Source organism: Ahaetulla prasina, chromosome 5 (assembly GCF_028640845.1).
Source record: "Ahaetulla prasina isolate Xishuangbanna chromosome 5, ASM2864084v1, whole genome shotgun sequence".
NCBI lineage: Eukaryota > Metazoa > Chordata > Lepidosauria > Squamata > Colubridae > Ahaetulla > Ahaetulla prasina.
Genome location: NC_080543.1, coordinates 3,195,759 through 3,219,943, shown reverse-complemented (window position 1 = coordinate 3,219,943; position 24,185 = coordinate 3,195,759). Strand labels below are relative to the sequence as shown.

Genomic DNA, 24,185 nt, shown 5'->3' with positions numbered 1-24,185 from the left:
ACCTTGAGCAGTCACTAAGCGAACCGTTGTAAGTCGAGGACTATCTGTGCAAACAAGGGGCACCCTTTGACTTGCTGCTGTCAAGGCATGTATGGACTTCATTTCCCAGCATGCACAGCAAGGACTTGGGGGGGGTGGACTACAGATAGTCCTCGACTTACGACAGTCCATTTAGCGCCCGTTCGAAGTTACAACGAGCACTAAAAAAAAAAAGGGATGGATGGCCGCTTTTCACACTGAACAAAAATTGCAGCATCCCCATGGTCACACGATCAACATCCAGATGCTTGGCAACCGACTCGTACTTATGACGGTCGCACCGTCCTGGAATCACACGACCCACTGTTTGTAGCTTTCGGACAAGCAAAGTCGCTTAACAACCGTGTCACCAACTTAAGAGCTTCAGTGATTCACTTAACACATGAGACGAAAAGGTCGTAAAATGAGGCAAAATTCACCCAGCAAAGTCTCACTTAGCAACAGCAATTTGGGGCTCAGCTGTGGGCGTAAGATGAGGACTGTCTCTATTCTATTTCCTAGCCAGCTTTCTTTACTCAGAGGTTCTGATTTTGGTAACGAAATTGCGGTAAATCAATTATCTTGGTTTCTTTTGATTCCTGGCATCCCATAATGTGAGATTCGACAAATAATGAGCTTTGCTCTTTTTAAAGCAGCAACCGATATTCCAATTCGAAGGCAAATGACAGTTATATCGTTCCCCTTTTTCCAGACAAATGAGAAAAAAAAATCAAGCTTATTTCTAAATTAAAAGGAAAAATAAAACCATCCTAGCATTATAACCAGTGCCGACCAACATTTGCTGTAATTTTTGCTGGACTTGGCTTGGGCAGTCCTTGAATTATGACCACAAATGGTACCAGAATTTCCATTACGGGTCTGGATGGGGAGAAACAGGCTCAAGCTCAATCCCTCCAAGACAGAGTGGCTGTGGATGCCGGCATCCCGGTACAGTCAGCTGAGTCCACGGCTGACTGTTGGGGGCGAGTCATTGGCCCCGATGGAGAGGGTGCGCAACTTGGGCGTCCTCCTGGATGAACGGCTGTCTTTTGAAGACCATTTGACGGCCGTCTCCAGGAGAGCTTTTTACCAGGTTCGCCTGGTGCGTCAGTTGCGCCCCTTTCTAGACCGGGATGCCCTATGCACGGTCACTCACGCCCTCGTGACGTCTCGTCTGGACTACTGCAATGCTCTCTACATGGGGCTCCCCTTGAAGAGCACCCGGAGGCTCCAGCTAGTTCAGAATGTGACTGCGCGGGTGATAGAGGGAGCCCCTCGTGGCTCCCACATAACACCTCTCCTGCGCAGACTGCACTGGCTGCCTGTGGCCTTCTGGGTGCGCTTCAAGGTTCTGGTGAACATCTTCAAAGCGCTCCATGGCATAGGGCCGGGATATTTACGGGACCGTCTGCTGCTACCGGATACCTCTCACCGACCCGTGCGCTCTCACAGAGAGGGACTCCTTAGGGTGCCGTCGGCCAAACAGTGCCGGCTGGCGACACCCAGGGGAAGGGCCTTCTCTGTGGGGGCTCCCACCCTCTGGAACGAGCTTCCCCCAGGACTTCGCCAACTTCCTGACCTCCGAACCTTTCGCCGCGAGCTTAAGACACATCTATTTATTTGCGCAGGACTGGACTAGATTTTAAATTCGAATTGGTTTTTATGGGGATTTTATTATTTTTATTATCATCATTTTAATTATTCGGCCAATTATAATAAGTTTTTTAATGGATGTTTTTATTTGTATTTATATGTATATTTTTATCTGGTTGTTAACCACCCTGAGTCCCTAGGGAGATAGGGCGGTATAAAAATACGAAAAATAAATAAATAAATAAATTGCTAAGCCTGGATGTTGTTAAATGAATCATGCCCAATTGTAGGACTTTTTTTTTTGCCACGGTCATTAAGTGAATCACTGCGGTTGTTAAACGGAACCCACGGTTGGCTTCCCGATAGCCTTTGCTTGCCACGGTTGTTAAAGGGAATCCTGCAGTGGTTAAAGTTAGTCACACGGTTTTTAAGTGAATCCAGCTTCCCCATTGACTTTGCTTGCCAGAAGGTCACTAAAGGGCGGTGCCACCGTCATAAGTATGAGTCAGCTGCCAAACTCTTGAATTTTGATCATGGGACCATTGGGGTGCTACAACAGTTGTAAGTGGGAAAAATGGCCATCGGTCACTTTTTTTCCCCCAGGGATGTTATAACTTTGAACGGTCACTAAACAGAGTGTTGTAAGTCGAGGACTGCCTGTAGTCAGGCATATCGCTACGTCGTCGTGAGGTAAATCGTGAGGTAAACCACAGAACACGGAAGAAAAAAGGCGGGAAAAAACGGAACCTCCCCCTTCTCGCCCAGCAACCAATCATAACATAGATTGCCTCATGCAGGAGCTGCCACTCTCCAAACTGGCGTATATTGGCACCAGACATATGGTTCACATTTATGACGGTCTAACGTGTCGCGGGGGGGTCACGTGATCCCCTTTTGCAACCTTCTGACAAGCAAAGTCAATGGGGAAGCCTGATTCACTTAACAACCGTGTTACAACTTAACAACTGCAGTGATTCACTTAACAACCGTGGCAAAGTGAATCTAGCTTCCCCATTGACTTTGCTTGTCCGACGGTTGCAAAGTTACAACGTCCCTGAAAAAAAGTGACTGATGTGGCCATTTTTCACACGTACGCCCGTTGCAGCATCCCCGTGGTCACGTGATCAAAATTCAAGAGCTTGGCAGCTGACTCGTATTTATGACCATTTGCAGTGTCCTCCTGGAGTCATGTGATTCCCCTTTTGCCACCTTCTGACAATGGGGAAGCCAGATTCGCTTAACAACCGTGTCACTCATTTAACAACCCGCAGGGATTCACTTAACAATTGCGACGAGAAAGGTCATAAAATAGAGCAAAATTAAAAACAAACAAACAAATGACTCACATAGGAACGGAAATTTTGGGCTCAATTAATTTTGGTTGGAAGTCAAGGGCTACCCGTATCTTATTTGCAGTATATATATAGGATAGGATAGGATAGGATAGGAATAGAATAGAATAGAATAGAATAGAATAGAATAGAATTAATGGAATGGAATGGAATAGAATAGAATAGAATAGAATAGAATAGAATAGAATAGAATAGAATAGAATAGAATAGAATAGAATAGAATAGAATAGAATTCTTTACTGGCCAAGTGTGATTGGACACACAAGGAATTTGTCTTGGTGCATATGCTCTCAGTGTACATAAAAGAAAAGATACCTTCATCAAGGTACAACACTTAATGATGGTCATAGAATAGAATAGAATAGAATAGAATAGAATAGAATAGAATAGCATAGAACAGAATAGAATAGAATAGAATATATGGAAAAAATAGGATAGGATAGGATAGGATAGAATAGACTAGGATAGACTAAACTAGAATAGAATAGAATAGAATAGAATAGAATATACGGAAAAATAGGATAAGATAGGAATAGAATAGAATAGAATAGAATAGCATAGAATAGAATAGAATAGAATAGAATATATGGAAAAAATAGGATAGGATAGGATAGGATAGGATAGGAATAGAATAGAATAGAATAGAATAGAATAGAATAGAATAGAATAGAATAGAATAGAATAGAATAGAATATATGGAAAAAATAGGATAGGATAGGATAGGATAGGATAGGAATAGAATAGAATAGAATAGAATAGAATAGAATAGAATAGAATAGAATAGAATAGAATAGAATAGAATAGAATAGAATATATGGAAAAAATAGGATAGGATAGGATAGGATAGGATAGGAATAGAATAGAATAGAATAGAATAGAATAGAATAGAATAGAATATACGGAAAAAATAGGATAGGATAGAATAGAATAGAATAGAATAGAATAGAATAGAATAGACGGAAAAAATAGGATAGGATAGGATAGGATAGGATAGGATAGGAAAGAAAATATGAAATGGAACAGAACAGAATAGAATAGAACATAAGGAATGGAATGCATTGAAGAAAATTAGAATAGAATAGAATAGAATAGAATAGAATAGAATAGAATAGAATAGAATAGAATAGAATAGAATAGAATAGAATAGAATAGAACAGAATAGAATAACAGAGTTGGAAGGGACCTTGGAGGTCTTCTAGTCCAACCCCCTGCTTAGGCAGGAAATCCTATACCGCTTCAGACAAATGATTATGCAACATCTTCTTAAAAATTTCCAGTGTTGGAGCATTCATGACTTCTGGTGGCAAGTAGTTCCACTGGTTAACGGTTCTCACTGTCAGGAAATTTCCCCGTAGTTCTCAGTTGCTTCTCTCCTCTTTATCTTTATCCTCTCCTCTTTATATTTATTGATATAAAGCTATAAATTTTCCCTCAGTGTCTCCGTCGACTCCGTTTGGACCCGTGCCGAGCAGTTCCCTGGCAACCCCTCGTTTGTTTTTTTTTGCCTTCAGGAAAAATTGGATAAAACGGTTGAAAGATTTGAGCCGTCGGCTGCGCCGTGGCAGCTTCTCTGCGCCATTTGCCGTCTGCAGCACGGCCGGCCGTGGCACGTGGCTGAACTCAAGACTCAATAGCGCAGCATTTCTTTAAATAGCAGGGAGACTTTTTGGGAGCTGACTTTTTTTTAAAAAAAAATCAATCTCTCTCTTGTGATCCCTTTGAAGGTGATTTTGAGATAGTTTGGCTTTGCTTTTTGTTTCTTTTTGTTTTTCAGGGAGAATCAACACCCAGCAGGAATTTAGTCCTTATTTAAAAGGAGCATTTATTTATTTTATTTATTTTTATTTTATTTATTTTATTTTGTCACAACAATATATGTAGGAATCATACAAAAGATTATATAATATATAAACCACATATATGGGTAAATATAAGGAGGTATAAGCATATATATAGAAAGAAGAAAAGAAAACAATAGGACAGGAACGGTAGGCACGTTTGTGCGCTTATGCACGCCCCTTATGGTCCTCTTAGGAATGGGGTGAGGTCAACAGTAGAAAGTTTTTGGATAAAGCTTTTAGGATTATGGGAAGAGACCACAGAGTCAGGTAAAGTGTTCCAAGCACTGATGATTCTGTTACAGAAGTCATATTTTCTGCAATCTAGATTAAAGCGGTTGACATTAAGTTTAAATCTATTAGTTGCTCTAGTATTATTGCAATTAAAGCTGAAGTAGTCTTTGACAGGAAGGACATTACAATAGATGATTCTGTGAGTTAAACTTAGGTCTTGTCGAAGCGACGGAGTTCCAAGTTTTCTAAGCCTAGGATTTCAAGTCTGGTGGGATAAGGTATTTTATTGTTTTCAGAGGAATGGAGAACTCTTCTTGTAAAATATTTCTGGACAGGTTCAATTATATTGATGTCAGAGATGTGGTGAGGGTTCCAAACAGGCGAGCTGTATTCTAGAATTGGTCTAGCAAATGTTTTATATGCTCTGGTTAGTAGTGTGGTGTTTTTGGAGCATTTTCAACTCCTGGGGTGGAGAAGCCACCCGGTTCAGAAAATCAATTTCATTCATTACTGAATTTGCTCAAAGAAGATAGAAGGGAATATTTATAGCGTAGGGTTGAATTACGGGGTCTGCCCTGTGCTCCCTGGTTTGGTTGTTGCTTGCAAACGTTTCATGACCCAATGAGGTAACATCATCAGTGATGGAAAGGAGTGGGTTTGGAGGAAGAGGAGGAGGAGGAGGAAGAGGAAGAGGAGGAGGAGGAGGACTATGGGGTCCTTGGTGCTCTCTGAGCTTGGTGGTTTTCTTGCAGACATTTCATGAGCCAACTAGATAACGTCATCAGTGCTGGAAAGGAGTGAGGTTTGTGGTGAAGGAGGAGGAGGAGGACTATGGGGTCCTTGGTGCTTTCTGAGCTTGGCTGTTTTCTTGCAGACGTTTCATGACCCAGCTAGGTAACATCATCAGTGCTACAAGTGGATAGGGTTTATGGTGGAGGAGGAGGGGGAAAGAGGGAGGAGGAAGAGAGGAGGAGGAGGGGGAGAGGAGGGGAAGGAGCGGGAGGAGGGGAGGAGGGGAGGAGGGGAAAGAGGGAGGAGGAAGAGAGGAAGAGGAGGGGAGAGGAGGGGAGGAGAAGGAGCGGGAGGAGGGGGAGGGGGGAAAGAGGAAGGAGGGAGGAGGGAGAGGAGGAAGGGGGAAGGGGGAGGAGGAGGAGGAAGGAGGAGGACTGTGGGGTCTGGTGCTCTCTGAGCTTGGTGGTTTTCTTGCAGACATTTCATGACCCAGCTAGGTAACATCATCAGTGCTAGAAGGGAAGAGGAAGAGGATTGTGAGGGGGGGAGAAAGAAGTAACGTGGTCAGGGCTAGAAGGGAGGGGGGTTTGTAGAGAAGATGAAGAGGAGGAGGAGGAGTCCTTGGTGCTTTCTGAGCTTGGCTGTTTTCTTGCAGACATTTCATGACCCAACTAGGTAACATCATCCGTGCTAAAGGGAGTGGGGTTTGCTTTCTGTTTATATACCAATTGTTTGCCCCGTTTCAGTGTTGGTGGGAGTGCTCATGTCTGAGTTGGTACTTCCTCGCCCTGGGGTGTTGTTCATTTGGACTGTCGGTCTAGTATTAGTCCTTGACTTACGACCGGAATTGAGCCCCAAATTCCCGTTGCTAAGCGAGGCAGGGAGTTTTGCCCCATTTTACAACCTTTCATGCCACAGTCCTTAAGCGAACCACTGCAGTTCTTAAGTTAGTAACAAGTCAAAAGTTACTTAGATGGCTTTCCCGTTGACTTTGCTTGTGAAAATGGTCACAAAGGGAGGAAAATCGCACTGCCCAGGAGACCGCAACTGGCGTAAGTACATGCCAGTTGCCGAGCACCTGAATTTGCATCACGTGACCACGAAGTCCTGCAATGGTTGTAAGGGTGAAAAAACGATCCTACGTCTCAGTGCAGTGGTATCTTCGAACGGTCGCTAAACGAATGGCTGTAATTTGGGAACTAGTTTGTGCCTGATTTCTAGATTCTGATGTGAAAAAGATGTACGATAAGGGTATTTTGACTTCAAATTCCTAGCCTGGAGTTTTTTCTTTTTTTTCCCCTCGACTCTCAATTGACTCCAGGATCCCATTAAGGCTGGGGCACTTAACATCTTGCGGGGTGGGGGAGTCCAAGTGGGGGTCTCAGAAGCTATCATTTGCAGCTGGAAGGAAGGAAGTGTTGTGGTCCACCAGCAGCCCTGCGGAGCTGGCAGCGGAGTCGGACAGTGAGGAGGCTGGGGAGAACAATGGGTCACTCCTGGAGGCTGGGGAAGGCCCGGATGAGGGCTTTGCATCGGAAGCAGAGAGGAGGCCAGGGCCATCGGGGAGTGAGGTGCGGTCTCCGGAGCCTCAGAGGCTGACAGTAGTGAGGCAGAGGAACAGGAGGAGCCTGTTCCTAATGCACGCATGAGAAGAGACGCCAGAAGGCAAGAGCAGCTGAAGCAAAAAGGACGACTCAGGAGTAAGGCCAGGAGATGATTGGCTCCTCCCATAAGGCTTAAAAGACCAGCAACAGCCTTTGGGCTCTTTGTCGGGAAATCAACGTTGATAGCCTTGCTCTTTATCTTGCTGCATTTATTTCTTGTCGGCGTCTTCTTCTTTTGAACTTTTGCCAAGAAAAGCCTTTGGCAGTTTGCCTAATTAGACCAACTTTGGTGATAAGACTGAAGAGTTGTGCTATGAAGAATTTATTTTGATTTAATTTGGACGACGCTGAGAATGAGTTTAATTCTCAGCTGTTCTAATAAAGTCTGTTTTGTTGTTTTTTTTGAACTGATTGCGTCTACTACTATCTACTTGGGCCTGGCTCACAACAGGAAGGAAGCAAGCAAGCTTAAACATGTGGGGTTTGCTGCATTCAGTATATAAATCACACCCACGAGAAATGCACCGTTCCCACACAGCAGGAAGCCCACAACACCTCTGATTTCCTTTTCTTTAACTTAATCATACCCCCCAAAAAAAAACTTCCTTTGGCCAGATAAACAGCCCCACTCTCAAAATAACATGTAGGATGAAAGTAAACATAGATGGAGGGGGAAAAAAACCCACAAATTCATTTGGAAGCAAATATAAGATCGCTGAACTTGGCAGGTAACGGCGTCTCTTGTCATTCTTCTCCCATCCCTCCAGACATTTCGTCGGTCGGAAGGTTTTACCTGTCTCACCGGTCGGTCGGTCGCTGTGAAATTGGACAAAATGAAAAGGCATCCAGATTTTTGCTGGGCGGTCAGTCTCCTAACCGTAAGCATCCCTTTCTTTCTGCAGATGTGCGTCTTTAGCTGGGAAGGATGGGTGGTCGAGATCCGCCTGCCTCTGAGAAGAGATCGGGCAACCATTGGTCTGAAATGGTAGAGGGTTTCCTGCCTGAGCAGGGGGTTGGACTAGAAAACCTCTGAGATCCCTTCCCACTCTGTTGAGATACTTCCCTGCAAGAGGGTATCGGGGGCTCTTGGGAAGCGAATGGTTCGATTCATCTTTATCCTACAGCCGTGATTTTCAAGCTTGGACCACTTTCAAGGGGGGTGGACTTCAATTCCAAGGCTGGCCGGGGGAATTCTGGGAGTTGAAGTCCATCCCTCTGAAAGCAGGGCCTCAAAGGTTGTTGGCGATCAATTCAATCAAATCGGAGTGAATTGGGGGAAATGTGTTAAATCCAGGAGGCGAGTTAAGCCTTTCCTGGCTAGCAGTATCTGTGTTATTTCAGCTTTCAGAATTCCTTAATTCCTTCCTTCCTTCCTTCCTTCCTTCCTTCCTTCCTTCCTTCCTTCCTTCCTTCCTTCCTCCCTCCCTCCCTCCCGCCTGCCTGTCTGCCTTCCCTTCCTTCCTTCCTTCCTTCCCTTCCTTCCTTCCTCCTTCCCTCCCTATTTTCTTTTCTTTTTTCTTTCCTCCCTCCCCTCCTATTTTCTTCCCCTTTTCTTTTTCTTTCTTTCCTCCCTTCCTCCCTATTTTCTCCTTTTCTTTCTTTCTTTCCTTCCTCCCTCCCTCCCTATTTTCTTCCTCTTTTCTTTTTCCTTCCTTCCTTCCTTCCTTTCTTCTTCCCTATTTTCTCCTTTTCTTTTTTCTTTCTGTCATTCATTTGTCCTTCCCTATTTTGTTCTTCCTTCCCCACCCTTCCTTCCTTCCCTCTTTTCTCTCCTTCCTTCCTTTCTCCCTTCCTCCCAACTGCCTTCCTGCCTTTCCTTCCTTCCTCCCTCTTTCCTTCCTTTCTCCTTCCCTCCCTCTTTTCTTTTCTTTTTTCTTTCTTTCCTCCCTCCCTCCCTATTTTCTCCTTTTCTTTTTTCTTTCTTTCATTCATTCCTCCTTCCCTACTTTGTCCTTCCTTCCCCACCCTTCCTTCCTTCCCTCTTTTCTCTCCTTCCTTCCTTTCTCCCTTCCTCCCAACTGCCCTTCTGCCTTTCCTTCCCTCCTCCCTCTTTCCTTCCTTTCTCCTTCCCTCCCTATTTTCTTTTCTTTTTTCTTTCTTTCTTCCTCCCTCCCTCCCTCCCTATTTTCTCCTTTTCTTTTTTTCTTTCTTTCATTCATTCCTCCTTCCCTACTTTGTCCTTCCTTCCTTCCCTCTTTTCTCCTTCCTTCCTTTCTCCCTCCCTCCCAACTGCCTTCCTGCCTTTCCTTCCTTCTTCCCTCTTTCCTTCCTTTCTCCTTCCCTCCCTATTTTCTTTTCTTTTTTCTTTCTTTCATTCATTCCTCCTTCCCTACTTTGTCCTTCCTTCCTTCCTTTTTTCCTTTTTCCAATTCCTACCTGACTCCCTCCCATTTGCCCTTAAGATGTTTAGACAACTCACAGGGAGCAGAGGGTTTCTGCTGACTTGGGCGTATCGCATATCATCCACCGGGAGAGTTTTTGCTTATATGAGTCGTTAGCTCTTCCATCCTGAAAGATTGAAACACAAATAGGTTTGGAATTTCAGCTCTGTCAACACTCACCCCAAAATTACAGTGTGGAAGCTTATCAAAGTAAACTTTGCAGTCTTTATGATTCAGTTAAAAAAAAAACAACTTCTAAAAATGTGGAATTCAAGAGCAGAGGTCTCCAAACGTGGCCACTTTGAGACTTGTGGCCTTCCGGAATTCCTCATCCAGCGTGAAAAACATGACATGAAAAAAGTCCCTTTTTTTCAATGCTGTTGTAACTTCGAATACTCACTAAACCAGGGGTCTCCAACCTTGGTCCCTTTAAGACTTGTGGACTTCAACTCCCAGAGTTCCCCAGGGGGAGAAAAGAGAAGGAGGGAGAGGGAGGGAGGGAAAGAAAGAAGGGGAAGAAGGGAGGAAAGGGAAAGAAAAGAGGGAGGGAGGGAGGAAGGAAGGAAGGAAGGCAGGCAGGCAGGCAGGCTGGCTCTTAGTTTAATCAAATGCATCGCTTGGAGCAACCATTTGCACATTTCAAGGAAATACAGAAACCTAGGAGGGTTGCAAAGACCTCAGAGGCCTTCTAGTCCAACCCGCTGCCCATGGCAGGAGACCTTACACACCCTCTTTCTTTAAAAGGTAAAATTTTCAGAGGTTGCCAGTCCTTCGGTTCTGCCTGAGCAAAAGGAAGAACCCTTCAATGCAGTGCATTGGACAGAGCGGAATGAATGAATAAATTCCTTGGGCAGTTTCTGTAGGAAATAGAACCGTTTTTACTTTTCTCCATCCTGAATCTTTCCCTCCTCATCTTACGAGGCTGATGCCAAAAGAGACTCACCAGCTTTTGTCTCCTCTCCGCTCTCTTGTTTTCAGGCCCTGTGTTGCCACCCAAAGAGACTCACCAGCTTTTGTCTCCTCTGCGCTCTCTTATTCTCAGGCCCTGTGTTGCCACCCAGCGTGGGTTCAAGCCTGCGGGGACCAGGAGTATCGGGGCGGGGACGGCCGCTGTGTCCTCTGCGAAGCCTGTCCAGCCGGAGAAGAGCCCGACAGAGTGAGTCAATGGCCTCCATTCACACAGCCTCTTGTTATCCACACAAGGACCTTAGTGGTCCATGTGAAAAAAATGGGTCTATTTTACCAAATTGGGTGTTTCTCGGCTGTGGCTCCTTTGAAGATTTGTGGACTTCAGCTCCCAGAATTCAGGCTGGCTGGATCATTCTGGGTGTTAATTTAATAGTCAAATGAGCATCTTGGTTGCTCTTCTCTGCACTCTTTCTAGAGTCTCAACATCCTTTTTACATCGTGGCGACCAAAACTGGATGCAATATTCCAAGTGTTGCCTTACCAAGGCATTATAAAGTGGTATTAACACTTCACGTGATCTTGATTCTATCCCTCTTGTTTTTGCAGCCCAGAACTGTGTTGGCTTTTTTAGCAGCTGCTGCACACTGCTGGCTCATATCTAAATGGTTGTCCACTAGGACTCCAAGATCCCTCTCACAGTTACTACTATTGAGCAAGGTACCACATATCCGGTACCTGTGCATTTTGTTTTTTTGGCCTAAATGTAGAACCTGACTTTTTTCACTGTTGAATTTCATTTTGTTAGATAGCGCCCAATGTTCAAGTCTGTCAAGATCCTTCTGTATCTTGAGCCTATCTTCTGGAGTGAAAGGAAATCATTTAAAGGAAATCATTTCTTTAAACTAGGGGTCTGCAAACTTGGCTATTTTAAGACTTGTGGACTTAGCTGGCTGAGGAACTCTGTGTCGTGTCCCCCTCCCCCTCCGACGACCGGGTCTAGGAAGTCCGTATCAAGCGTGGCCACGAAGCCTCTGCAGCTTTGCCAAATTCCTTTCAGATTTCTCAGGGCAGGCAGGAATCCAAGTTGTGACTTCAGCAAACTAAATGAGACTTTGCTTGACTCAAAGTTGCTTGACTCAAGCTGGTCCTTTATATAGGCTGTGGGGTGTGGCTCCTTGACTCAGCACTTATCCAGGCCTGCCCCTCCCTTCCTTCTGCTGACGTCGCCTCTCAGAACTCTGGAAGCGGTGATCCTCCCACTGTGAATTCTCTTCCGCTGGATCTGCTGCCGGTAATTCCAGCACGTGGCTGGCTCCCTGCTCACACTCTGTAGGAGTGAGGTTTGTTTGTTCATTCCTGACATCCTGTCCGGCCATGGGGCCAGGGCTGGGGGCTGGAGGCATGACAGGCCGTTCATCTTCATTATCAGACTCCAAATCTGATAGCAGACCCAGGAGGAGACGGGAGGGGGAGGGAGGACGAGGCACAACACTCTGGGAGTTGAAGTCCACAAGTCTTAAAAAAGCCAAGTTTGCAGACATCTGCTTTAAACCACGTTTTTGTTTCATTTTCCCCATAGAAATGCGGTTATGGTTCAGGATTAGGAATGACCTGCAAGCCATGTTTGGCTGGTTTCTTCTCTTCCACATCCGGCCTGGAATTCTGCTCCTTGCATGCTTCTTGTGAGGCCAAGAAGAGGGTCCATATCCACGTCGGAACAGCGACTGCAGACACCTGGTGTGGTGCCTGTTTACCTGGGTGAGTCTTTACCTGCACTTTTCTGATTCTCTTTCAAGGTGTGTCTTCTCCAGTTCTCTAAACAATCCCAGGCCAGGAAGTGTCTCTTTCAAAAATGGAGAAGGCTGTGTAGAACCAGTGGACGCCTGGTCAGGGAGATAGATCTTCACCAAGGGAACGGCTGGGCAGATGTTCCGGGCTCTGGATTTTGATTTTGTTCAGTTTAGAGCAGGGATGTCCAAACTTGGCCATTTTAGGACCTGTGGACTTCAACTCCCAGAATTTCCTAGCCAGCCCTTTCGAAATCCACAGGTCTTAAAATGGCCAGCGTTGGACGTCCCTGGTTTAGAACATTCCTTCCCCAGATGGACTCTAGAGTTCAATCTGGAGACTGTGGGAAAAAAAATTAGACAAATATCAGTGACAGCTCTAGGACAGTGATAGCTAACCTTTTTGCCCTGGCGTGCCAAAAGCGTGGTGAGCGTGGGTGAGGGGTCGCGCACGTTCGTGCCCACACCCATAATTCAGTGCCCCACATTTCAATGCCCTTGGTTGGTGTTGAGCTTGGTTGGGATTGAGCTTGGTTGTAGTTGAGTTTGGCTGTTGTTGAGCTTGGTTATAGTTGAGCTTGGCTGTTGTTGGGTTTGGCTAGGATTGAGCTTGGTTGTCGTTGAGTTTGGTTGTTGTTGAGCTTAGTTGGGGTTGAGCTTAGTTGTGGTTGACTGTGGCTGTGGTTGAGCTTGATTGGGGTTGAGCTTGGTTGTAGTTCAGCTTGGCTGTAGTTGAGCTTGGTTATGGTTCAGCTTGGTTATGGTTCAGCTTGGTTGGGATTGAGTTTAGCTGTTGTTGAGCTTGGTTGGGATTGAGTTTAGTTGTGGTTGAGCTTGGCTGTGGTTGAGCTTGGCTGTTGTTCAGCTTGGTAGGGGTTGAGCTTGGTTGGGATTGAGCCTGGTTGTGGTTGAGCTTGGCTGTTGTTCAGCTTAGTTATGGTTGAGCTTGGTTGTGGTTGAGCTTGGTTGTGGTTGAGTTTAGCTGTTGTTGAGCTTGGTTGGGATTGAGCTTAGTTGTTGTTGAGTTTGGCTGTGGTTGAATTTGGTTGTGGATGAGCTTTCTTAAATTATCATCAGTTATTTGTTGTGGGGTGTGTTAGTGGCTGAATCAACCCTGTTGGCTTTATGTATAGTCTAGTATGTTGTGCGAATGTAGGGAAGTGGGTTAAATTTAATTGAATCAAATTAAAGACATTGTGCAGCGCATCTTTTGAGAATCTCAGGCAGGGATTTTCCCAGTCCTTCCTGAGAATGAAACATATGATACTTGGGAACTTTTTGCAAAAAATAATAATAATTGTCTTCTTAGTCACATGTTAATTCTTTCCTAAAATTCAAAGTTACCAAGTACAGGTAATCCTTCTTGATTTATAACCACAATTGAGCCCAAAAGGTCTGTTGCCATGTCAGACATTTGTTAAGGGAGTTTCGCCCCATTTTACAACCTTTCTTGCCACGGTTGTTAAGTGAATTTGCGGCCATCATTAAGTCAGCAACCCAGTTGTTAAGTGAATCTGGCTTCCCCAATAACTTTGCTTGCCAGAAAGGGGATCCTATAACCCTGGGATGCTTCAACTGTCATAGAATAGAATAGAATAGAATTTTTATTGGCCAGGTGTGATTGGACACACAAGGAATTTGTCTTGGTGCATAAGCTCTCAGTGTACATAAAAGAAAAGATACGTTCATCAAGGTACAACATTTACAACACAATTGATGATCAATATATCAATGTAAATCATAAGGATTGCCAGCAACAAGTTATAGTCATACAGTCATAAGTGGAAAGAGATTGGTGATGGGAACTATGAAACGATTAATAGTAGTGCAGATTCAGTAAATAGTCTGACAGTGTTGAGGGAATTATTTGTTTAGCAGAGTGATGGCCTTCGGGAAAAAATGCAAACCAATTTGATCACTGGTTAGAATAGAATAGAATAGAATAGAATAGAATAGAATAGAATAGAATAGAATAGAATAGAATAGAATAGAATAGAATAGAATAATTTAATTTCTATACCGCCCTTCTCCCGAAGGACTCAGGGCGGTTTCCAGCCAGGTAAAACACAATAAAACATACAATATACAGTTAAAAACCCGTTTAAAAAACCTATTCAATTTGGCCCATTAATTAAAATACACATTAAAACCATAAAAACCCAATTAAAATTACTAATAGTTTTATGCCAGTCTTGCACGGAAGAATAAGTACGTCTTCAGCTCGCGGCGAAAGGTCCGGAGGTCAGGGAGCTGTCGGAGCTGTTTATATCTTTAGAAAAAAGATATAAATAAGCAAATTGATAGTTATGTAAGAAAATGGCATAATTAGAATATTCTACTTATGAAAAGAATTGTAATAGATTAAACTGAAATGAAGAAAGAAGAAACAATAAAAAGACAAAGTCATGAAGAAAACACGAAGACAGAAGAAATATTAAATAGTTGTCTGTTTATAAAATAAAAAAAAATATTCAAAAAAACCAAAAACTGTCATATATATGAATCGGTAGCCAAGCATCAAAATTTTGATCACGTAAACATAGGAATGCTGCAACGATCATAAGTGTGAAAAACGGTCATAAGTCATTTTTTTCAGTGCCGGTTGTCACTAAACAAATCGTTGCAAGTCGAAGACCAACCGTAGGCCTCTTACAGGCCGCAGATGGAAAAGAAAATGAGGTCCAGGATCCTGCTCAGCTCCAAATCGTTGCAAAAGTCACAAGGTTGTGCGGGAAATTGAATAACTGAATCTCATGATCGCTGGCTAAAGAAGGGAACGGCAAAAATAGTGGCAATTATTTCAGATTTTGTGTTTCATTTTACGAGAACTGTAAGAAGTATATGTTTTCTAATGGATTTTTGGGGGTGGAATCAAAGCAAATAAAACATTAAAGGTTTTCTTGAGTTTCAAAATATAGAACGAAAAACATAGCGATCCAAAGATAGCAAATGTCACTGAGGCTAATTTGATTAAAAACTGTCCTATAATATTTTCAGATTTTATTTAACTGTTTGGAGTTGGCTTTGGAGAAAGAGTGCGTGCATAAGTCCTCGACTTACGACCTCTGTTGAGCCGAAAACTTCCGTTGCTAAGCCAGACAAATGTTAAATGAAATATGACCCCATTTTACGATCCTTCTTCCCGCCGTTGTTAAGTGAAACGCTGCAGTTGTTAAATTAGTAACTGGCCCAATTTACGACTGTCACGACTTACGACTGAAATGAGGACTCCCTGAATAGAGATTGATCATAAAGAGGTTACAGGTAGTCCTCAACTTACGACCACAATGGAGCCCAAAACTTAGGTTGCGGAATGAGAAAATGTGTTACGTGAATTTTGCCCCGTTTTACGACTTTTCTCGCCACGTTTGTTAAGTGAATCACTGCAGTTTTTTTTAAGTTAGCAACACCGTTGTTAAGTGAATCTGGCTTCCCTTCTTGACTTTGCTTGTCCGAAGGTCTCAAAAGAGGATCACGTGACCCGGGACACTGCAGCCGTCATAACTATGAGCCAGTTGCTAAGTATCCGAATGTAAATCATATGACCACGGGGATACTGCAACGGTCACTAAGTGTGAAAAACGGCCGTAGGTCCCTTTTTTTCAGTGCCGTTGTAATTTAGGTCACTAAATGAAGTGTTGTAAGTTGAGGACTATCTATATGGGAACTGGGAGCAGAAAACTGGAGAGTAAAATTCTGCAGAGATTTGGGCTCTGCCCCGATTTTCTTAATCACCTGGGCGTGCAGTCGTCTTTGGCCTCAAGGAACTCCTTTTGGGTGTGCTGAGTGTGTCAGGATCCACAGTTTCCCACACATGTCTCCATCATGCATGCACACACGTGTGCTTTTGAATTTTTTTTTTTAGCAACCCACAGCAGATGGAACTGGGGGTCACCAGCGCTGGTGAGACAGCCTCATGCCGGTCTCTGCAAGCCAATTAATTCTGATTTTTCTTTGATCTTTGTGGCCGCCCACTCACCCAGTCATTCCGGGGGCTACGACCACATTCCTCGCATTCTTGCAGCCGCAGAAGTCAGAAATTTGCTTCCTGCTGGCCCATGGGAAGATTACAGGGAGTCCTCGACTTAACAACCGTTTGTTTAGTGACCGAACGTATGATGGGAACAGTTTTTTCCCAAAGGCCATCACTCTGCTAAACAAATAATTCCATCAACACTGTCAAACTATTTACTAAATCTGCACTACTATTAATCTTCTCATCGTTCCCATCACCAATCTCTTTCCATTTATGACTGTATGACTATAACTTGTTGCTGGCAATCCTTATGATTTATATTGATATATTGACCATCAATTGTGTTGTAAATGTTGTACCTTGATGAACGTATCTTTTCTTTTATGTGTCCCATCACGCTTGGCCAATAAAATTCTATTCTATTCTATTCTATTCTATTCTATTCTATTCTATTCTATTCTATTCTATTCTATTCTATGACCATCATTAAGTGTTGTACCTTGATGAAGGTATCTTTTCTTTTATGTACACTGAGAGCATATGCACCAAGACAAATTCCTTGTGTGTCCAATCACACTTGGCCAATAAAAATTCTATTCTATTCTATTCTATTCTATTCTATTCTATTCTATTCTATTCTATTCTATGACCATCATTAAGTGTTGTACCTTGATGAACGTATCTTTTCTTTTATGTACACTGAGAGCATATGCACCAAGACAAATTCCTTGTGTGTCCAATCACACTTGGCCAATAAAAATTCTATTCTATTCTATTCTATTCTATTCTATGACCATCATTAAGTGTTGTACCTTGATGAAGGTATCTTTTCTTTTATGTACACTGAGAGCATATGCACCAAGACAAATTCCTTGTGTGTCCAATCACACTTGGCCAATAAAAATTCTATTCTATTCTATTCTATTCTATTCTATTCTATTCTATGACACTGGGGAAAAAAATGACTTCAATTCTGGCAGCTTGCAGATGCGTGGACTTCAATTCCCAGAATTCCCCAGCCTGCTGGCTGGGGAATTCTGGGAGTTGAAGTCCACGCATCTGCAAGCTGCCAAAATGGGAAAAAAACCACTGCCCTGGGTGAGCTGCCATTACAGGTAGTCCTCGATTTACAACAGTTTGTTTAGTGATCGTTCAAAGTTATATGATTTACGACCGTTTTTCACACTTTACAACCGTTCAAAATTCAAATGCTTGGCACCTGGCTCGTATTTATGACGGTCGCAAGTGCCCCCTTTGGTGACCTTCTGACAAGCACACTCAATGAGGAAGCCAGATTCACTTAACGACCGGGTTACCGTCTTAACAATCGGAGCGATTCACTTAATTCTGGGCTCGATTTCAGTCATAATTCAAGGACTACCAATACAGGTAGTCCTCGATTTACGGCTACAGTTGAGTCCCAGATTTATGTTGACAAGCGAGACGGTTACGTGATTTCCCCCCCTCCCCTCATTTTATGGCCTTTCTTGCCACAGTTGTTAAGTGAATCACTGCGGTTGTTAAGATGTTAAGTGAATCTGGTTTCCCCATTAACTTTGCTGGTCAGGAGATCGCAAAAGGTGATCACGTGACCCCGGGACGCTGCGACCGTCATAAATACGAGTCAGTTGTGAAGCTTCTGTATTTTGATCATACGACTATGGGCATGTCACCCGTGGTCGTAAGTGTGAAAAACGTAAGCCACTTTGTTCGGTGCTGTTGTAACTTCAAATGGTCACTAAATGAACCGTTTTAAATGGAGGACTGCCGGTAGTGTTTTCCTCATCCTCGCTGGTTCTCACACGCAAGAGGAATTTTGCAAGGCGTCGAGAGATACACCGATATAAAAAAACCCCCAGTTTTTGCAACCCGTGTTCACACCAAGATTGCAAGTTATTAACTCCTCTTTGGAGGCGGCCCGTAAGAAAAGATCACAAAACTGAAAACCGCTCAGACCTTCCAAATTTTGGGAGTTTGGGTGTTGATTAAGGAGGCGACTCCTGGTCGGGGGCGGAGTGGGGGGCTGGGTCCGCCTGCGGGTTCAAAACTTGCCAGCATCGGTGGAACAGACATGTGAGCCTCAATAGATCCTGCAAGGACTCTATAGAGAGAGAAAAGCTGAGTGGTTTCCCGTGAGTCACCCCAAAACCTGGTTGGAACTCAGGCTGGCCTGTGTAATCCAAACCAGCTTTGATTTCCACAGCTTTGCAACTCAGAGGTAGTCCTCTATTTACAGCCATTCATTCAGTGACCGAAGTTACAAAGGCACTGAGAAAAAGTGACTTCTGAACGTTTTTCACACGTAGCACGAAAGGCCGTTTTAAGTGACTTTCTGCTCCAGTTTACATTTGTGCCGTTTACGTTTTTTGTTACGCGAACCTCTGCAGTCGTTAAGCGAATCACTGCAGTTGTTGAGTGAATCTGGCTTCCTCCATCGACGTTGCTTGTCGGAAGTCGGCTGGGAAGGTCGAATATGAATTTGGATCGCTTGAAGGGGCTTCGGCCACATGGCTGCAGCTTCCATCTATGCTTTCTTCACATAGTCCTCGACTTAGTGACCGTTTCGTTTAGTGACCGTTTGAAGTTACAACGGCACTGGAAAAAGCGATTTATGACCTTTTTTCACACTTACGACCGTTGCAGCATCTTCATGGTCAAAGTTCATACTCTTGGCAATTGACTTATATTTATGACGGTCATAGTGTCCCGGGGTCATGGGATCCCCTTTTGTGACCTTCCGACAACGAGGAAGTCAGATTCACCTAATCTGCGTTACTAACCGAACAACTGCAACAGTGATTCACTTAACAACTGGGGCAAGAAAGGTTGTTAAATGGAATAAAACCCACTTAACAACCGTCTTGCTCAGCAGCAGAAATTTCGGGCTCAGTTATGGTCGTAAGTCAAGGATGAAAGTGCTGGCAATTTTTGGCAGTGCCACGAGGAAGGGAGGTTGTGTTTTTTCCAACTTTTGCTGAAAACGTGACGGTTGGTGAAACACTTTTGAGGTGGCTTGTATACAGGTAGTCCTCAACTTACGACCGCAACTGAGCCCAAGAAATTAACCGTCATTAAGTCGTGCTGGATGTTAAGTGGATCCCCCTGGGACCGTCCCCAATTGGATGATCATTTTGGTGGCGGTCGCTAAGTGAATCTTTTGTCTGCAATGGGCATTTTTTCCTGGGAATCGGAAGCAAACCCCAATTTCCAGACAGAAACCTTGGAAAATTGTTTCTGTGTCATGTGGAACAGACATGTGAGAATTGCAGCATCGTTGTAGGAACTCTAGGGTGCAAAAAGGTTCAGATACTTTGGGTGAGTCACCCCAAAACTTGGCTGAACTCAGCCGGATCTATGTAGCCCACATTAGGAGAAGAGAAACTAGATACAACCTTAGTCACAATCTCCACTGCTGACTCCAGAGCTAAATCGGGCTGACAAATCAAAATTTCCTCCTGGTGATTTTGTTTCCTGAACTGGATCCAGGTGCAAGACTCATCTGACCCTGAATAGGGCACGCTCTGTCATTAGAGCTAATCATAATTTTATCTAATCTGCCCTTACATCTAAACCCAGTCCTCAGAAAGAGATAATTTACAGTGCAAGAAGTCCTTGATTTACAAGCGAGGTCATTGTTAAAGAGGTCCCACCCAATTTTATGACCAAGAGAGGGAGGGAGAGAGGGAGGGAGGGGGGGAGAGATGAGAGATAGCTAGATAGATGGGAGAGAGAGAGAGAGAGAGAGTGAGAGAGAGTGAGAAGAAGAAAGAGAAGATAGATAGATAGATATAGAAGATAGAAGATAGATAGATAGATAGATAGATAGATAGATAGATAGATAGATAGATAGATAGATAGATAGATAGATAGATAGATATAGAAGAAAGATAGAAAGATAGAAGAAAGATGAAAGATAGAAAGATGATAGATAGATAGATAGATAGATAGATAGATAGATAGATAGATAGATAGATAGATAGATAGGTGATAGAAAGATAGAAGAAAGATAGACAGACAGATGATAGATAGATGATAGATAGATAGATAGATAGATAGATAGATAGATAGATAGATAGATAGATAGATAGAAGAAAAAAGATAGAAGATAGGAAGATAGATGATAGATAGATGATAGAAAGATAGATAGATAGATAGATGATAGATAGATAGATAGATAGATAGATAGATAGATAGATAGATAGATAGATAGATAGATATAGAAAGAAAGATAGAAGAAAGATAGATAGATAGACAGACCTCTTAGGGCCTCTTGTGGCTCAACAGGCTAATGCAGTCTGTTATTAACACACCTATCAGCTGACAGGAATGCTTTTTGGAAAAGGTTATGTAAGGTCCCGTCTCTGAGAAACTGATTAAAGGCTCTATATGTGCTAGTCGTTCCCGACTCTAGGGGGCGGTGCTCATCTCCGTTTCAAAGGCGAAGAGCCAGCACTGTCCGAAGACGTCTCCGTGGTCATGTGACCGGCAGGACTCAACACCAAAGGCGCATGGAACACTGTTCCCTTCCCACCACATGGGGTCCCTATTTTTTCTACTTGCATTTTTATGTGCTTTCGAAACTGCTAGGTTGGCAGAAGCTGGGACAAGTAACGGATTCGGCAGCACTAGGGATTCGAACCGCTGAGCTGCCGACCTTTCAATCGACAAGCTCAACGTCCTAGCCCCTGAGCCACCGCGTCCATAGATAGATAGATAGATAGATAGATAGATAGATAGATAGATAGATAGATAGATAGATAGATAGATAGAAAGAAAGATAGAAGATAGATAAAAAGATAGATGATAGATAGATAGATAGATAGATAGATAGATAGATAGATAGATAGATAGATAGATAGATAGATAGATAGATAGATAGATAGATAGAAAGATAGAAGATAGATGATAGATAAAAAGATAGATGATAGATAGATAGATAGATAGATAGATAGATAGATAGATAGATAGATAGATAGATAGATAGCCATAAATCTTAGATAGATAGATAGATAGATAGATAGATAGATAGATAGATAGAAAGATAGAAGATAGATGATAGATAAAAAGATAGATGATAGATAGATAGATAGATAGATAGATAGATAGATAGATAGATGATAGATAGATAGATAGATAGATAGATAGATAGATAGATAGATAGAAAGATAGAAGATAGATGATAGATAAAAAGATAGATGATAGATAGATAGATAGATAGATAGATAGATAGATAGATAGATAGATAGATAGATAGATAGATAGATAGATAGATAGATAGATAGATAGATAGGTAGATAGGTAGATAGGTAGATAGATAGATAGATAGATATAGAAAGAAAGATAGAAGAAAGATAGACAGAGAGAGAGAGGGAGAGAGAGAGAGAGAGAGGAAGGCAGCTTAGATTTATCCATGAGCTTAGCCTGCCACCATTTAGACCCCCTTCTCCCCAGATTGCACGAGGGAAGAGCTCCTTGTCCCTTTCTCAGCTGAGGCAGTCATCGAAACATCCATCTGCTCATCCGGATGGACGCTTTGACGTTGTCCCATTTCTTTTTCTAGCCCGAGGTTTTTCTTAACCTCTCCTCCTTCTGCTTCTTGCAGGTACTACAGTCCAGACGGGGAGACGGATCCGAGAAGTAGCTGTCTCCCTTGCCTGTCTGCCCCCAGGGGGGCCCCCGGATGCCAAGGTGAGAGCAAGGCAGGGGAGGGGGCTGCCAGGCCGGGTTTCTTCACTGCCCTGAGCATACAAAGTCCTGTGTACCCTCAGAATCAGCCCTTTCAAGTACAGGTTCTCCTCGACTTATGACCACAATTGGGCTCAAAATTTCCCTTGCTAAGCAGAACAGTTGCTAAATGAGTTTTGCTCCATTTTACGACCTTTCTTGCCACAGTTGTTAAGTGAATCACTGCAGTCGTTAAGTTAGTCACAGGGCTGTTAAGCAAATCTGACTTTGCTTGTCAGAAGGTCGCAAAAGGAGATCAATCGCGTGACCCCTGCAACCGTCATAAATGCGAGTCAGTTGCCAAGCGGCTGAATTTTGATCACCAGACCATGGATGTTGCCACAACGGTCGTAAATGTGAAAAACGGTCATAAGTCAACTTTTTTCAACGTCATTGTAACTTCAAAACGGTCATTAAATGAACTGGACTATCTGTATTCAGATTGATTTCAACTCTTCCTCCTCTCCCATCCGCCTTCCGGATTTCATCGTTGTTTTTTTCCCTATCACCAAATCCAATCTTAATCCTTTTTAATCAGTTTCTCGAGGTGGCTCAGTGGCTAAGACGCTGAGTTTGTCGATCGAAAGGTCGGCAGTTCAGTGGTTCGAATCCCTGGTGCTGTGTAACGGAGTGAGCTCCCGTTACTTGTCCCAGCTTTTGCCAACCTAGCAGTTCGAAAGCAGGTAAAAAATGCAAGTAGAAAAATAGGGACCATCTTTGGTGGGAAGGTCACAGCGTTCCGTGTGCCTTTGGCGTTGAGTCCTGCCGGCCACATGACCCCGGAGACGTCTTCGGACAGCGCTGGCTCTTCGCCTTTGAAACGGAGATGAGCACCGCCCCCTAGAGTCGGGAACGACTAGCACGTATAGAACCTTTAATCAGTTTCTCAGAGACGGGAGAAAGTTCCCTGGTTTACATAACCTTTTCCAAAAAGCATTCCTGCCACTGAAGGAGGGAGGAGTCCCAACATTTTAGGTGATAGGTGACATGCCAAAAGTCTCAGCAGGAAGCCTTCAAAGACAGAAATGGGAATTTTGAGGATGGAGAGACGTTGCAACAGGCGGTGGGAGCATGTTGAGGCAGGGAGCGCATGGAATTGTCCCGGAATGGGACTTTTCGGCTCCTACCCATGGCCACGCCTGCTTCTCCGCCACGATTCCGCCTTCGCGCATTCACCTCTAGCTTTCCTTCTCAGCTGACATGCCCCTAGCTGTTCGCCCTGGTTATAGTAATAAGTGGGAGGAGGTAGAGGAGAAGATTAATAGTAGTGCAGATTTAGTAAATAGTTTGACAGTGTTGAGGGAATTATTTGTTTAGCAGAGTGATGGCCTTCGGGAAAAAACTGTTCTTGTGTCTAGTTGTTCTGGTGTGCAGTGCTCTATAGTGTCATTTTGAGGGTAGGAGTTGAAACAGTTTATGTCCAGGATGCGAGGGATCTGCAAATATTTTCACGGCCCTCTTCTTGATTCGTGCAGTATACAGGTCCTCAATGGAAGGCAGGTTGGTAGCCATTATTTTTTCTGCCGTTCTAATGATCCTCTGAAGTCTGTGTCTGTCTCGTTGGGTTGCAGAACCGAACCAGACAGTTATAGAGGTCCAGATGACAGACTCAATGAGGTCTTCTCGCTGACCTCTTCCCCTCTTCTCCTCCTCCCGACCCTTTTCTCACAGGTTCCAGGAAACGGCCATCTCGCCTGACCCGAAACGCCGAAGCCCACCCGAGACATGGTGAGAAGTTGGTGCTGAACGGCACGCGGGATGGCAAGGCGGACGAGAGTGCCACGCAGTACGCGGTACTGGCCATCGTCCCCGTCTTCTGCATTATGGGTTTGCTCGGCATCCTTTTCTGCAACCTGCTGATGAAAAAGGGGTACCGCTGCACGGCCCAGAAGGAGACGGACGAGGAGGCGACCAAATCGGACAGAACCGGTGAGGGGGAGATACAGCTTGTATGAAGTGTGAGCTCTTTTTGGCTACCCTGGCAATGGCTGGGTAGGTCTCGCCATCCTTCGGCACTCTGCACGTGCTTTTGAGTAG

The 24,185-nt window shown here is 43.8% G+C and overlaps 1 protein-coding gene across 1 annotated transcript in view; it reads left to right on the top strand.

Annotated features, from left to right (window-relative positions):
• RELT (RELT TNF receptor) overlaps positions 1–24,185 on the top strand; it is a 63,745-nt gene that overhangs the window by 27,111 nt on the left and 12,449 nt on the right. Inside the window, exons 2-6 of the mRNA XM_058186514.1 lie at positions 8,139–8,249; positions 10,795–10,908; positions 12,241–12,419; positions 22,027–22,112; positions 23,820–24,077. Coding sequence (XP_058042497.1) covers positions 8,205–8,249; positions 10,795–10,908; positions 12,241–12,419; positions 22,027–22,112; positions 23,820–24,077 — 682 coding nt within the window. The 5' untranslated portion in view covers positions 8,139–8,204. The remainder of the gene's footprint in view (positions 1–8,138; positions 8,250–10,794; positions 10,909–12,240; positions 12,420–22,026; positions 22,113–23,819; positions 24,078–24,185) is intronic.